Genomic DNA, 13,146 nt, shown 5'->3' with positions numbered 1-13,146 from the left:
TGTCAATGTGATCCTAATGACTGTCAATAAATCTCTGATACAAATTGACACCTATTATAGGATTAATTTGACACTTGGCAACACTTGTATACGAAAAAGCGTATCGTACTTGGTGTGCGGGCATGGGATTTTGAGTTTTAAGTACGTTCATGACAAATTTTTTTTGTTTTTTTTTAAATTTGAATTAGCACCGTTTTCGAGGAGACAGGACGGTCAAACTCAGTTGCTTCAAATGGCTTTTTCTGTAGATAAATAATGTACGTTTTTGTGCAACAGGTGCCAGGTCTTGTCAGGAAGGACATAATCTGGAGGTTGCTCGTTTTCGTAAAAAAAAGCATAGCAATATTTCTTTCAAGATGAGATTAATTGTTCAGTTCCGCGCCTTATAAAGACGCCGTAGCAGTCCAAATTCATTTTTTTCCCAAATAAATGCCGAAACGCCAATTAGAAAAATCACCTAAATTCGTAAAAAGTGGTGGGCCCAGAAACATCGATAGTCAAAAATGAGCACTGATGTTTTTAAAATTGTATTCTGAAGAAGAAAAGTAAAAGAACATTCTCGGAAGTTGTATCGAATAATTAGCCGAGTTCAGCAGAACAACTTGATACCTCTTCATACCTCAATGAAATTCTTACGCAAAAATTCTTGCATCATGATTAGTAAAAAATAGCGTAAAAATAATACATCTTTTTGATACATAAAACATAGCTGTTGGCGTGTATCGTTGATGGAAATATCGATAAGAAGTAACAGAATTATAAAAAAACGTAGCTTTTACAATGGTTCAGGCCTTTTTGATTTTTACGTGTACACATTTAATGTGCGCTACGCTGGTGCGGTGGCAACCGATATCGTTTTTGCGAACGCAATTTAATAGTAAATAGTAAAACGTCGCTTCCTTTCTAGCTTTGTGTTTATTAGGTACTATATTAAATATATTTAAAATAATAATGCAACCTGCAGCACTTTAGAAACAGTATACACTCACTCAGCTTGCTCTGTAATTATTGTAAAACTTAATTTGCTGCATAATGAGTTTTACCCGAAAATCACTATTCCCCACGTAAAGTGTGTCTTCGGCATTACAGTCAAAAATGCAGCATTCACAAATACTAACAATAATAAGTACAGAAAAAAGTGTACAATGCACTCATGCACACGTCGAAACATTTACAGTTGCAATTACCTATTTGGAATGCAACAAATAGAATGTAAATGTAGGTATTTCAACAAGATTATCAAAAGCCGTTAGCAACTTGCACATAAATTGTTATTTTTAAATTATCGTTATTTGCCAAAACAATCCAATTGGCAATTAGAGATGGTCCAAAGTCTATCGATAGGTGTGTGTACGCGCTATGCCGCAAAAGGTCACTTTAAAATATTGGGAGGGTGACACGGCTAAGTTAGCAAGGATATCCTCCCAACACTTTAAAACGGCCGTTCGCTAAAGTGTTTGAAGGGTGTCCCTGCTAACTTAGCCGTGGCACCCTCTCACCACCTATAGAGACCTTATTTTTGGTATATTTGAATATATACAAAAATGGTATTAAAAGATTATTTACCAAAGCCCGGACGGTATACTAATTCCTTTCCACGCGCCCAACAACACAAAAAACGTGTGTTTTGGTGAACTGCGTGTTTTATTTTAAATAAATCTGTTAAAGGCAGATTCCGCTTGACAAAAAAGGCATTTTCATAAACCGGCATAATGAGACGACCGAAGAAGGTGAGTTTCGATTGGATATGGGGTGTTTACAAGACCCTTTAAGGTTATGTGTGTTGGGACTCTCTGAATATCAATATTTTTAACCACTTCTAGTACGAATCCGGAGAGGCCACGCAGTATATTAGTCGGCGGGCTGCGCTCAGGAAGCTTCAACTCTCCCTGAACGACTTTCGGAGGCTGTGCATCCTGAAGGGCGTCTATCCCAGGGAACCCAAACACAGGCGTAGGGCCCAGAAGGGATCTTCGGAGATCAAGGTGCTCTACCACACCAAGGACATTCGTTTCCTGCTGCACGAGTCGATTGTCTGGACGCTGCGTGACTACAAGGTACGTTATCTCTTGGCTACATATATGTCTACCCCAGATTTCAATATCTATTCTTAACATCCCGCAGATCTTTGCCAAGAAGAGCAACCGCGATCGCGCCATCAAGGATTTCCGCAACTTGAAGCGACGATTGGCCCTGTTTCCCGAAATTAAACTCGATCACATTGTCAAGGAGCGCTACCCCACCTTCATCGATGCCCTTAAGGATCTGGACGATTGCCTGACCCTGCTCTTCCTGTTCAGCACCTTCCCCTCGTTGCACTTGATCCCCAGGGAGCAGTCGAACCTCTGCCGCCGGCTGACCATTGAGTTCCTGCACTACGTGATCGCCTCCAAGTCGCTGCGCAAGGTGTTCATCTCCATCAAGGGCTACTACTTCCAGGCGGAGATCAAGGGCCAGAAGGTCACCTGGATTGTGCCACACTACTATCCCTTCAAGCCACAGTCCCGCCAGGAGGTGGACTTCAAGGTGATGTCCATCTTCGTGGAGTTCTACACCATTATGCTGGGCTTCACCAACTTCCGGCTGTTCCACGGCCTGAATCTGGCCTACCCACCACAGTTCCCGAGCAGTGTGCTTCAGGACAGCGAGGACTCGCTGAAGGACGAGGCCAGCTTCGTGTCTGATCGCATTGCAGCCCTTAACTTCGATCTGCTGCGCACGGACAAGGTGCAGGAGGACGAGGAGGAGCTGGACATCGACATGGAACTGTTGGAGCAGGACGGCGACTCAAAGCGCATCATCAAGATGAAGCAGGAGGCCCAGGAAGTGTCCCGTCTGCGAACCCTCTTCAAGGGCTTGAAGTTCTTCATTAACCGCGAAGTTCCCCGCGAGCCCCTGGTCATTCTCATCCGCTCCTTCGGCGGCAAGGTGTCTTGGGACTCCTCCATCTTCGCTGGCTCTGCCTATGATGAAACTGATGAAACCATCACCCATCAGATCGTGGACAGGCCCAGTCTGGCCACGCAGTACATCTCGCGAGACTATATCCAGCCTCAGTGGGTCTTCGACTGCGTCAATCAGCGCACGCTGCTGCCCACCAACAAGTACTTCCTGGGCGAGACTCTGCCGCCACACTTGTCGCCCTTCGTCGACTCCAAGAGGGACACCTACATCCCACCCGAGGAGAAGGCCCTGCTGGATCCCTCCCTGATCGAAACACATGGTAAGTTAGGGAAATCTTTCATTGAACCCTCAATTTAATGCTTCTTTCTTCTGCAGCACAAAGCGATGACGATTCCGAGGATGAAGCCGAGAAGGAGGAAGAGGAGGCCGTTGACCAGGAGCTGCTGGATGCGCAGCTGCAACTTGCATACCAGCAAGAAACAGCTGAGTACAAGAAGTACGGCGGTCCCGATGGCGTCAACGAAGACGAGGAAGATCCAGAGGATGACGATGAGGAAGACGACGACGATGAAGAGGAGGAGGAGGAAGAGGTCGACGAGAAGACCAAGCGCCTGCAGGAGGAGAAGCAAAAGATGTCCGTGCAGTCGGGCAAGGTGCACAAGGTCAACAAGCGACAGGTGCACAAGGCCGAGGTGGACGAGCACCGCCTGCAGGCGCGTATGGTGAAGCCCCGTCACCGCAACCTCTTCCGGAAACTCATTCGCGAGAAGCAGACCAAGGAGAAGGAGGAGTGGCTGCTGCGCAAGAAGCGACGAACCATCGAGGCCGACAACAAGGAGGCCCGGAAAACAGCTAAGCGTGAGGCACGCAAGGAGGCGGCGGCCGCCGCTGCCAAGGCTTCCAAGCTGGGCAAGTGAGCCGATCATCGGCTCGGGGGGTTCTGTGTCTTGATTTAGGTTTAAACAATAAACAATGAAAATGTAAAATAAATTCAAATTAAATCTTTATTTTGCATTTGAACTATATTTTTTCTTACAGTACAAATGGAAAATTCAATTAGATGAGTTTTTGAAATAGTTTTATTTTACAATTTGCTCAGAAGGATTTTATATTTTACAGCATTGGAAATAATTACATTTTGTATCAACTAGTAAAGTTTAACAAAATTTTATGTTCACAGCATAAAATAATAATTACAATTCTTATAAAGTTTAACAACGTTATGAGAGTTCTCTTCTGAAGATGGATAAAATCTTGTATATAAACAATGAAAATATATAAATAAATAATTACATCGAATATATTTCGGTTGTATATTTTTGTAAACTATATGTTGGACTTTAAAAATTAATGAACAATGAATTTAAGAGCAAAGAAGGCATTCAATTTCTATAAACTAATTGACATAACCATAAACGCGGCTGTCAACAGCAACTCAATTTCGTTTGGGGGATAAATCAAGCAATATACCCTATCATTATTGTGGCCATTTCATTGAACACAAAGTGTAGAACATAATTTTTTTTTGAGTGGCTTCTTCCAGTCCAGAAAATGGTGGGATTCTGACTACGAATTTCTAGGCCCAGCCACGGGATAACTTAAACAATAATTGTGTGTATATCGTATCGAATTAGCACTATGTATATTGTATATGCCCTGACGTCCAAGTCTGTCGTGGTTCCTATTAGTCTACTTGTATATCGATCGCTAGTTGAGTTCCTAAGTCAATTATTTCCGTAACAAATGCCAAGATTCCACCGAGCTTCTTTCGTGATTATATCCTATTTATCGACCTAGTCGCTATCGCTAGCTGCTCCGCCCGCCGCTCCGTCCTCGTCATCATCATCATCGCTGTCCTCCAGTTCAGGCATCGGGAAACGCAGGAGGGCCGCAATTCCAGTCAGTTGAGCCAGTTCTGTAGGGAGAAGATAGGGCTTATTCAGTGCACTTTGTTATGAAAGTAATTGTCAGGGTTACAAGAGGAGAACCAACTGAATCCTGTTATCTGAATGCTGAAAACCAGAATTTCAAGTAGACTACAAAGACTTAAACCATCTATACTTGATGCTAGAGAACTCTGAATCTCAGAACTGCAACAGGCCATGCAACTTTTTCACTTTTTACCCAGGTTGTGGGCGTTCCTGCTGTCCAATCCCAAGGTTCACCGGTTGTTCTAGGCCATGACTCATGGAGTGAACTTCACATTCAACTCGGCCAGAGTGCATATTAAAAATTCATGGGTTTGCCCAATTACCTCGGGATTAATGCAGGTTTTGTATCAGGAGAAACACAATTTTTATTACTCAAGTACCGAATTGTCAGACCCTTTTATCTCTTAAATTTGGTTCTGTTTACACAAGTCGCTTACTTGTTTATACATACTTGTGTAATTTAAAACTGATAAAAGTGCTCAGCCGGCTTCAATGGCTTAATAAATACTTGCAAGTAGATAAGAAAGGGAAGTACTTCAGAAAAAAACAACAAAAAACTCGATTTGTTGCAAAACCTACAACTTATGGGGGGATCTATTTTGGAACCCCCAGCGACCCATTTTCGAGTTGAAAACGAAAGTCTTGCCAAGTCTCGGGTCTCAGACAATTCAAAAAAGAAACTCGAAGAAGGAATCGCATCTCATGAGTCACCTGAAAGTAGCTATTTAAAGCTTTTAAGCACTTAACACCCCAAAAATATTTGCAAAATGTGAGATGCAGTTGTAATTAATTCTAAATTGAATACGAAAATGAAATCGAAAGTTTCCTTCCGAATGAGCTAGCAAAAACTACTTGGCAACTATTCAATGATGATGTTTTCTACTCATCTCATAGTGGACTTTGTAATGTGGGGGACTCCTCCAAGAAATACACATATGTATGCCCGCACATGTATACAATATTTGTTTACGGGTAGAGGAGCATTGCATCGGGGAACTTAAAAATAGAATCTTTAACGAGGTCATTAGACAGAGGAAGGCAGCCTGCACATGAACATTCAAATTGAGCATAGAAATGGCCAAAGGTGGAACAAGTGTGATGTAAATATGTTTCTGCTGGAGATGATCTATTCTTGTCCTGAAAGGGAAGTTGCTTCTCGCTCTATGAGTCATCGCGATTTTATTTTCTATATACGAGATGAAGAAGTTGCTGAGATCTTCCCAAGCAGCACAAGGTTAAAAAGTGCTCTAATGGATTCCAATCTTTTTATTTTTGTTGAACATCTGATGCAAGTGGCCCGATCTCTAACATGTAACTTAATTAATTGCTTAAAGAAGATTCACTCAGCACTTCATTATGACTCAGTAGATAGCTTCATTCTAGTTTTCAAAAACGCTGAAAATTAACATTTTTCAAAAATTGTAATCGAATATTTCTAGTTTTATCTTGAAAAGCACAAATAGATATGTATATAACAGTTTTCTTGTTAGTTTTTTAAAGATATTTCTTCCGATATTTGGGATAACATAAGATTTTTTTTCGGAAATGTTGTTAATAGGTGTTCTATACTCACGTTCTCCTGAGATGTGCATGCTGGAAAAGATCTTCACTTCTCCTCCAGCATCCCGAACTGATTCAACCAGATTTACATACTCCTTCCTCAGATTAACGTCTTGACATCTGTAAGAGCAAGAAATGTTCAGCTTATTTAAGATTGCTAAACCGTAAGCCTTGTGAAATCATACCCAACACAAGTATGAATCGATTCTATCAATTTATTTTCCCATTTATCACCCATTTACGGATGTAGGTGCCCGTATCTATTGCACTTTCGCATTCCACAACCAAACCCGTATAAATGGCGCATAGCAAAGTGCTGGATCATGGCACGTGATGGGCATAATCCGCCTCGAATAAGGTGTCAAGTTTAACTGGAAATAGTGGGTTCACCTCGTCACTCACCCCAACAAAAGGGGCCATCACACATTATACTTAGACCCCGGGCCCGATTTGCATTTCATATTCGCAGAGAATATGAAGTCACTAGTCGTTAGGCAATGAAAGTGCGACCCCCATAAAAAAAATCTAAGTGCAGTTGAAAAACACCGGCGAGATGACGAACATTTTTGCAGGTAAGAAAGTAAGAATAATAATCCGAAGAAATTCATATGAAAACCAGACAAAAAATGTAATTTCAATTAACATTTTTTATTGACGACAACAAACCGCTTTTTGTTTGCAAAAAGAGAGTGCGATTGGGGTCCTATAGAGCGATCAGAGCAAAGAAAACCCCATGTGGAGGGTATTCGAAATACGATCCACAGCACGTGCAAACCCAGAGAGCGAGTCGAGGAAGAGAGCTGCTGTCTTCGCAGCGAAGAATTAGTTGCAAAGCGGCTTTCTTGCGGGGAACATCGAACGATTCGAGGGACGGAATCCGAAACGAACCGGAGAAGATTGCCACGCGAAAAGAAAAATTGGTGCTAAGACCCCGCTAAAAAGAAAACAAAAAAATAAAAGCCCCACCAAAACCGCAAAACTGCAAAAGAAAAGTGCACAAAACACGCATAAAAAAGATACAAAGGTGCGTTTGCCCAACAGAGTGAAAGTTGATAAGTGTTTTGTGTTTTTAACAAAAATGCAACCAATTCAAAGCCTCGCTGACAATTTAGTTAACATTTTTATCCCGCTGACTCAGCCGAAGGCTATGAAGATACAATTTTATCTGCTACCTGTGCTGAGATACTTTTTTTACTCATCCATCAACCGCAAAATGCGATGAACTGTGAGCCATTGTTGTAGATGCTGCTGTGTTGCTGTTGTACCTGCAATTTCAGCCCATGTTGCTGATGTAGCTGCAATTGTTGCTGCCGCTGCGTGACAATGATTGCACAATGAAATCAATTGTTATAATGGAATTAGCGTGCACGAGGCCGAACACAGCCGTGAATTGTCAGCCAGAAAGAGAGAGCGGGTAAAAAAAAGAAAGAAAAATTGTGGCGGGGAAAGTGGGGCCCAAGCGCCCCGAGATATCAGTAAGTGCGCGTAAAAATGTGTAATTAAATGTGCGAAGAGGGGCGGCAATAACTGAACTTGACTCAACCTACAAGGCATAAAATTCGATATGCTCTGAATACATCGAAAAGACAAAAATCCCCTTTCAAGATACAAGTTTTCAATTAATAAAACTGTTCCCCCTGCACAAGCAAGGTTTCGATTTTGTGAGATCATTTAAAGCCAACCTTTAAGGCAACGCCTTGATTTAAAAGCTGTTATTGATCATTTAAAAAGTGCAAGCCAACTCATTGCTTACCCCATCAGTTAGCGAAGCAAAACCCAACCCGAATGCAAACCAAGATGAAAAACCCTTAAGGCAAAGGTCCAACAAAAGTGATTTATTGAGCACTCCGCCCATTTAGGGTATCAATACCGTTTATTCCGACAAGCCCTTTCACTTCTTGCTCAATGGAAACAACCTTAAACTTTTCCCTCTCTCTCTTCCATCGGCTTTCACAATACACAAATATATACAAAATATATAAACAATTGTCTTGCGAGACAATATTTACAAGCGTGGCCAGCTGCGACAAAAAAAACCAACGACAACCGCTTAAAGGGGGCACGTTTTTGATGCACAAGGCATGTTGCAACGCAAAACAAAGAGGGACTAGAAAAACTGGTTGTATTGGACACATGAATAATATGCGAATAGCCCAATCTATAGTATGAGAGGAGAGTATCGGCCGAAGGGGAAAAGCGCTAAGTGCATTCGAGCAGCAGAAGAACTTGATAAGTTAGCTTTAAGTGGATCATGTTACATGGTCTGTGGAATCCATAGAGAACTGAGGGTTCCCCGAGATTCTGAAGAGGGAGAAGTGTGGAAACAGAGTGTCCGCTTCAAAAGTTGCCCGCCAAGTGATCCATAAACGGAGCGATTAAATAAATTAAAATTCTTTATTTGTTATTTCTCTCTCGCTGTTTTTCGCTCTCTCCTCCGCAATCTTTCGCCCACAACGGGTTCTAATAATTAGCACAAGAAATGGCTCGCTGAGCGATGAGGGATTCAATTCCACATGGTTATAAATCGTTTATATGTAGTACACAGCTTATTTACATCAAAGTTTAGTTCAGTCTTTGTCATTTGCTAATCGAAACTCGTCTGGCGAAAACAGCTCTATAAAAAAGACCCCAAAACAGAGCACGCAAATCTAGAGCTCGGAAATCGACCATGAGTTTCAACGGATACGGTCTAAATGGGTGAGGGACGAAACAAAGTCGGAGGAGCTGATATAAAAAGCAGGGAGAAAGCCAAACAAACATGTTTGTCGTAATGTTTGAGTAACCTCACGTTAGCTATCTTAGCTTATCTTAAACATTCATAACAATGGCTCTACATTTTTTTTATAATCACTTGCTGATAAGAACTTTTTTGTAGTGACCAAAATTTAAGTTTATTATATGAAAATGTGTGATTTCAGTAGTATGATTTCATTATATAAATATGCGAGTTAAATGTCACTCACATATTTTGATAGTACGTTTTCTTTATAAATACGTGATTCCAATTGTAAACATTTAATAATGTCATATACTGGGAAAACGCTAAACTCTTAAAATATTTTTGACTTGATTATTCTGTGATAATTCAATCAAAATAAGAGAAAATGCTATTGTCGATGGTCTCGACTATCAGATACCCTTACTCAGCTAAGGGAGTGCGAGAGAGATGGAGATACGGAAGCAGCAAATATGCTGTTTCCGAGATTGCACACCTTACCAACACGCCAACTGTGTCTGTTCCTTTATTTGCTTGTAACTTTTTAATGAATGGCCCAAGAATCTGCATGCTTAGTCCCAAAATTTAAGCTCCAAGATCTCAGCGTTCATACGGACAGACGGATATACGGACATGGTTATTTCGACTCGGTTAGCGATCTGGATCAAGAATATATACATTTTATAGGGTCGGAAGCGATTCCTTCTACCATTTATATATTTTCCGTCGAGTCTAAACCGCTTTACTCTACGAGTAACGGGTATAACCAGATTACTTGAAAAGTTTACGTTTCGAAGAAATGGATAAAGCTATTTAAAGATGAGTTTACGTATATAAAAATCAAAACTATAAAAACTCGAGCCGTGGGATTATCTGCCCAAATTTCAACTCCACTTGACTGTACTTAACGCACATATCTTTCCACTCCAGTTCCTATTTAAGTGCCGGCCACTTAACACCGTCGAATTATATCGAATCGAGTCAAGCGGACCTGAGATGCTTACCAGACAGCCCGACTACACCATCTCCGAACTGGGCCATCCCGTCCACCAGTGGCCGGATTCGACCATGTGCGAGTCCCTCAAGAAACTGGACTACAGAAAGTTGCCAAGCTCCCCGCCTTCACCCCGTCGCCTCCTGCCACTGAGGGAAACCCTGGACGATTGTTTCAAGCGGTTGACGACGAGGAGCAGAGAAGATTTAGAAGATGATCCCATATACCAGCAGAAACAGCGGAAGAATCAGTGGAACGAGCAGCAGCGAAAGCGGTAAATCAAATGGAGAACTTAAACAAAGCATTTTAAAACATTTCCCCATCTTGTTTCTATTTGCACAATGGCGAAACTATCAGCAGCAATCAAAAATGTCGAGATAAAGGCGAGTCCCGAGCAACAACAACGAAGACGACGACTACGATAGCGACGACCTGCGATCTGAACAATTTCTGAGATTGGAATGAGGGGAAAGAATTCTTATGGGGGAGCCAACCTAAGCGGACTGATTAAATGTGCTAAAATAAAACACCTTTTGCCTAGAACATTAAGTACATAAAATGTTAAGTAAAGAAAAAACCTATAACACTTAATTTCATTTAATTGCCAGCCACGCAGTTAGCATACGAAAATTTAGATGGAATTTCAACGGGCCCATTAAAATGTAAACAAAACGCGGAGAAGAGTAGTGAATAGAACAGAACAGAACAGAACAGAACAGGCTGGCAGCCAAAAATGGTGGGGAGACATTGGGGCAACCTTGATCATGAGCACGTCGTCATGGGGCCAACAAATTAAGGCTCGGACGTGCTTTCTTTAAATGGCTAAACGCGTGCGATCGAAGTAGATCTGAATTCGCAGCGGAAGAATCTGCGATCATCGAATGCTTATGGAAGTCCAAAGTTGATCGTGGAGTGGATGGCGAAATGGAGAACGTCTAGCAAGTCTAGACATTATAACGAGTGGAGATTCTCACTTGTAAGGAGTTATGTTTACATTCAAAACCGTACAAATAAGATCATCCTAACTAACTTTAAGATTGAGTTTTCAATACTTTTGTTTTTAATTTCTTCAGAGGATCAGAGCATTTTCTGCTCAATTCAATTCGAACTAAAGTAAATTAAAAACCGCAGACGCAAATATATCAAACCAATTAGACACAATCGATACAATAATGAAATTGATTGCTCTTTTTGAGATTTCCTTAATTGCCCCAACATTTGTGTTCTTTCCGGCACCCAAAGCACACTGGTGACATGTGCTCCACATGGCGACATAAGCACACCAATTGGCATCGCACTCCCCGTTAATTTTTCAAAGTTGAAGGTTCCTGCTTTTACTTGCGATCGTGCTCTTGATCTCTCCGCTTGATTGGGTTTAATGTGTGCTCAGCTGGGAGTTACGTACATACATACAATATCTCTGCTCAGCCAAGTGGAACTCACCTAAAGAGGTTGTCCGAGATGAGCAGCGTTTCGATGGCCTGGGACTCGGCAGCTTGGAGGACGTGCTTCTTGCCGTAGAAGGCCTTGGCGGGCTCGCATTGCAGCATCATGTAGAATTGCTCCAGGGCCTTGACTTCGCCAGCAGCCTTAGTGTCGGACATCTTGGCCAGCACGGCGGGATCCTGGAGAACCTCTGGAAATACAGATTTGAGTATTAGCCCAATTACTCGAATGGAAAAGGGGTGTAGAGCTCACCCTTTAAGGAGTGCTTGAATCCCGAGGAGGCATGCACTAGCATAAACTTGCTTTTGTTGTCCAGCAGCAGCTTGTAGTCCATTTTGACGGCCTGCTGGAACATGTAGTCGTAGAACTGGTCCCGCACGAATCCCGGCGAGGCAATCAGCACGCACTTGACTACATCGAAATTGACATGCCGCAGAATGCTCTGCATGACCTGCTCGTAGAACTTGGCCAGACCCTTCTCGTGCTGCTGGACGCTGCCCTTGCGCTTGCGCGGGATGGAGACCTCGATCTTGCTCCGCACCAGCGTCATGCTGGCGGTGATCAGGCAGACGTGGGCCAGTCCCTCCTGCATGACGACGGCGGCCACATCCGCCGACTGTGTTGGATCGCAGGCCATCTCGATGCGCTCCAGGGCTATGGTGTCCCACTCCGGTTTTCGCAGCTCAAACTTGCGATTTAGCTCCAGATCCAGAGTATGATAGGCGCCCATCTTGACATACTGGTTCTCCTCGATGTTCCGGCCCTTTAACCGGAGCACACAGGCCTGTGTATCGAAGTCTATGCTCTCCACGGCGATGGTTAGGGTGGTGCGAACCCGACTGCTGGTGGAGGAGCCCGTGGCCGTCTCATTCTGCACCTTGCGAATGGTGGTGCTGCGCACGCTGTCGCCTTCTGATATTAAATTGAAGGCGTGCCACATGTCCTCCGACTCCTCGGGCATCAGGGTAACATTCCTATGGAAATTTTGTAAGGGTAAATGATGATGGTTATTGAAATGCCACAATGGTCCACTCACCCCTGCATGCCCTTGTCTACGTATTTGCCCAGCAGCTTCATCCCGTCGCGTTGCTGGTCAGGATTTGGTTTTCGTTTCGTTGGCTGGCACTTCCTCTATTCCGAGTGCTTTGATTCCGCTCGCCGCTTGTCACTTGCATCCAGATTTCAGAGATTCCCTCGGTTCACAAAGGCGGCGGTGCATCGTTGTCATTGGCTCCACGCAGTTGCTAAATTCACACGGCTGATCGGATCGGTAGGATGGTTATAGAGATGGTGGTGGTCAGTGGATTTGGCGAACAAGTGACATTCACACGGGACTCCACGGGGCAATGAGTGTTGCGTGGCTAGCGGGAAATAGCTGAATTTGGCTGAGGATTAAATTCACTATTTTCCAGTTTTAACTGAAATGAATAGTGATTGATATAACAGAGGAGGTTGACATTTAAGAAAAAGATTTCTTAATACAACAAATATTTCGATCTAAGCCTGATTTTTGTGCACACAACTTTAAAAAGGTTCGAAAATACTTGATGACTATAATTGTAATTTAATTAATTTAATAAAACTAAATGATAAAT

At 42.7% G+C, this 13,146-nt stretch overlaps 3 protein-coding genes across 7 annotated transcripts; 2 read left to right on the top strand and 1 right to left on the bottom strand.

Annotated features, from left to right (window-relative positions):
• The first annotated feature begins 1,571 nt into the window (after positions 1-1,571).
• LOC108020354 (pescadillo homolog) lies at positions 1,572-3,894 on the top strand. The gene is made up of 4 exons (XM_017088551.4): positions 1,572-1,730; positions 1,824-2,057; positions 2,125-3,223; positions 3,280-3,894. Exons 1-4 carry the CDS (start codon positions 1,713-1,715, stop codon positions 3,819-3,821), a joined length of 1,893 nt encoding a protein of 630 aa, XP_016944040.3. The 5' UTR covers positions 1,572-1,712; the 3' UTR covers positions 3,822-3,894.
• A 71-nt stretch (positions 3,895-3,965) lies between these two features.
• Positions 3,966-12,882, bottom strand: pelo (protein pelota). The gene is made up of 5 exons (XM_017088474.4): positions 12,588-12,882; positions 11,804-12,525; positions 11,549-11,741; positions 6,409-6,515; positions 3,966-4,819 (listed from the first exon to the last, which is right to left on the bottom strand). Exons 1-5 carry the CDS (start codon positions 12,626-12,628, stop codon positions 4,698-4,700), a joined length of 1,185 nt encoding a protein of 394 aa, XP_016943963.2. The 5' UTR covers positions 12,629-12,882; the 3' UTR covers positions 3,966-4,697.
• Positions 7,214-10,696, top strand: LOC108020337 (uncharacterized). Of its 5 annotated transcripts, none has more exons than XM_017088490.4 (3): positions 7,214-7,419; positions 10,042-10,379; positions 10,463-10,696. In XM_017088490.4, the coding sequence occupies exons 2-3, from the start codon at positions 10,108-10,110 to the stop codon at positions 10,557-10,559; spliced, it is 369 nt and encodes a 122-aa protein (XP_016943979.3). In that variant the 5' UTR covers positions 7,214-7,419; positions 10,042-10,107; the 3' UTR covers positions 10,560-10,696. The 5 variants fall into 5 exon arrangements, with proteins under 5 accessions (XP_016943979.3, XP_016944027.3, XP_070853695.1 ...); XM_017088538.4 differs by having other exon boundaries at positions 7,219-7,419; positions 10,466-10,696; XM_070997594.1 differs by lacking the exon at positions 7,214-7,419 and adding an exon at positions 7,453-7,809.
• Positions 12,883-13,146: the final 264 nt, after the last annotated feature.

The sequence above is a fragment of the Drosophila suzukii genome, chromosome 2L (assembly GCF_043229965.1).
Source record: "Drosophila suzukii chromosome 2L, CBGP_Dsuzu_IsoJpt1.0, whole genome shotgun sequence".
In the NCBI taxonomy this organism is placed as follows: Eukaryota; Metazoa; Arthropoda; class Insecta; order Diptera; family Drosophilidae; genus Drosophila; species Drosophila suzukii.
Note: the sequence above shows the minus strand (reverse complement) of the source record. Positions and strands in the feature narration are given on the sequence as shown.

Coding starts and splice junctions, on each gene's coding strand:
- LOC108020354 (XM_017088551.4), top strand. Junction 2,058..2,124: donor GGACGCTGCGTGACTACAAG/GTACGTTATCTC, acceptor AACATCCCGCAG/ATCTTTGCCAAGAAGAGCAA. Junction 3,224..3,279: donor CTCCCTGATCGAAACACATG/GTAAGTTAGGGA, acceptor TTTCTTCTGCAG/CACAAAGCGATGACGATTCC.
- LOC108020337 (XM_017088490.4), top strand. CDS start 10,108: ATGCTTACCAGACAGCCCGACTACACCATCTCCGAACTGGGCCATCCC. Junction 10,380..10,462: donor AACGAGCAGCAGCGAAAGCG/GTAAATCAAATG, acceptor CGAAACTATCAG/CAGCAATCAAAAATGTCGAG.
- pelo (XM_017088474.4), bottom strand. CDS start 12,628: ATGAAGCTGCTGGGCAAATACGTAGACAAGGGCATGCAGGG. Junction 12,526..12,587: donor GTAGACAAGGGCATGCAGGG/GTGAGTGGACCA, acceptor AAATTTCCATAG/GAATGTTACCCTGATGCCCG. Junction 4,820..6,408: donor CATGCACATCTCAGGAGAAC/GTGAGTATAGAA, acceptor TTCTCCCTACAG/AACTGGCTCAACTGACTGGA.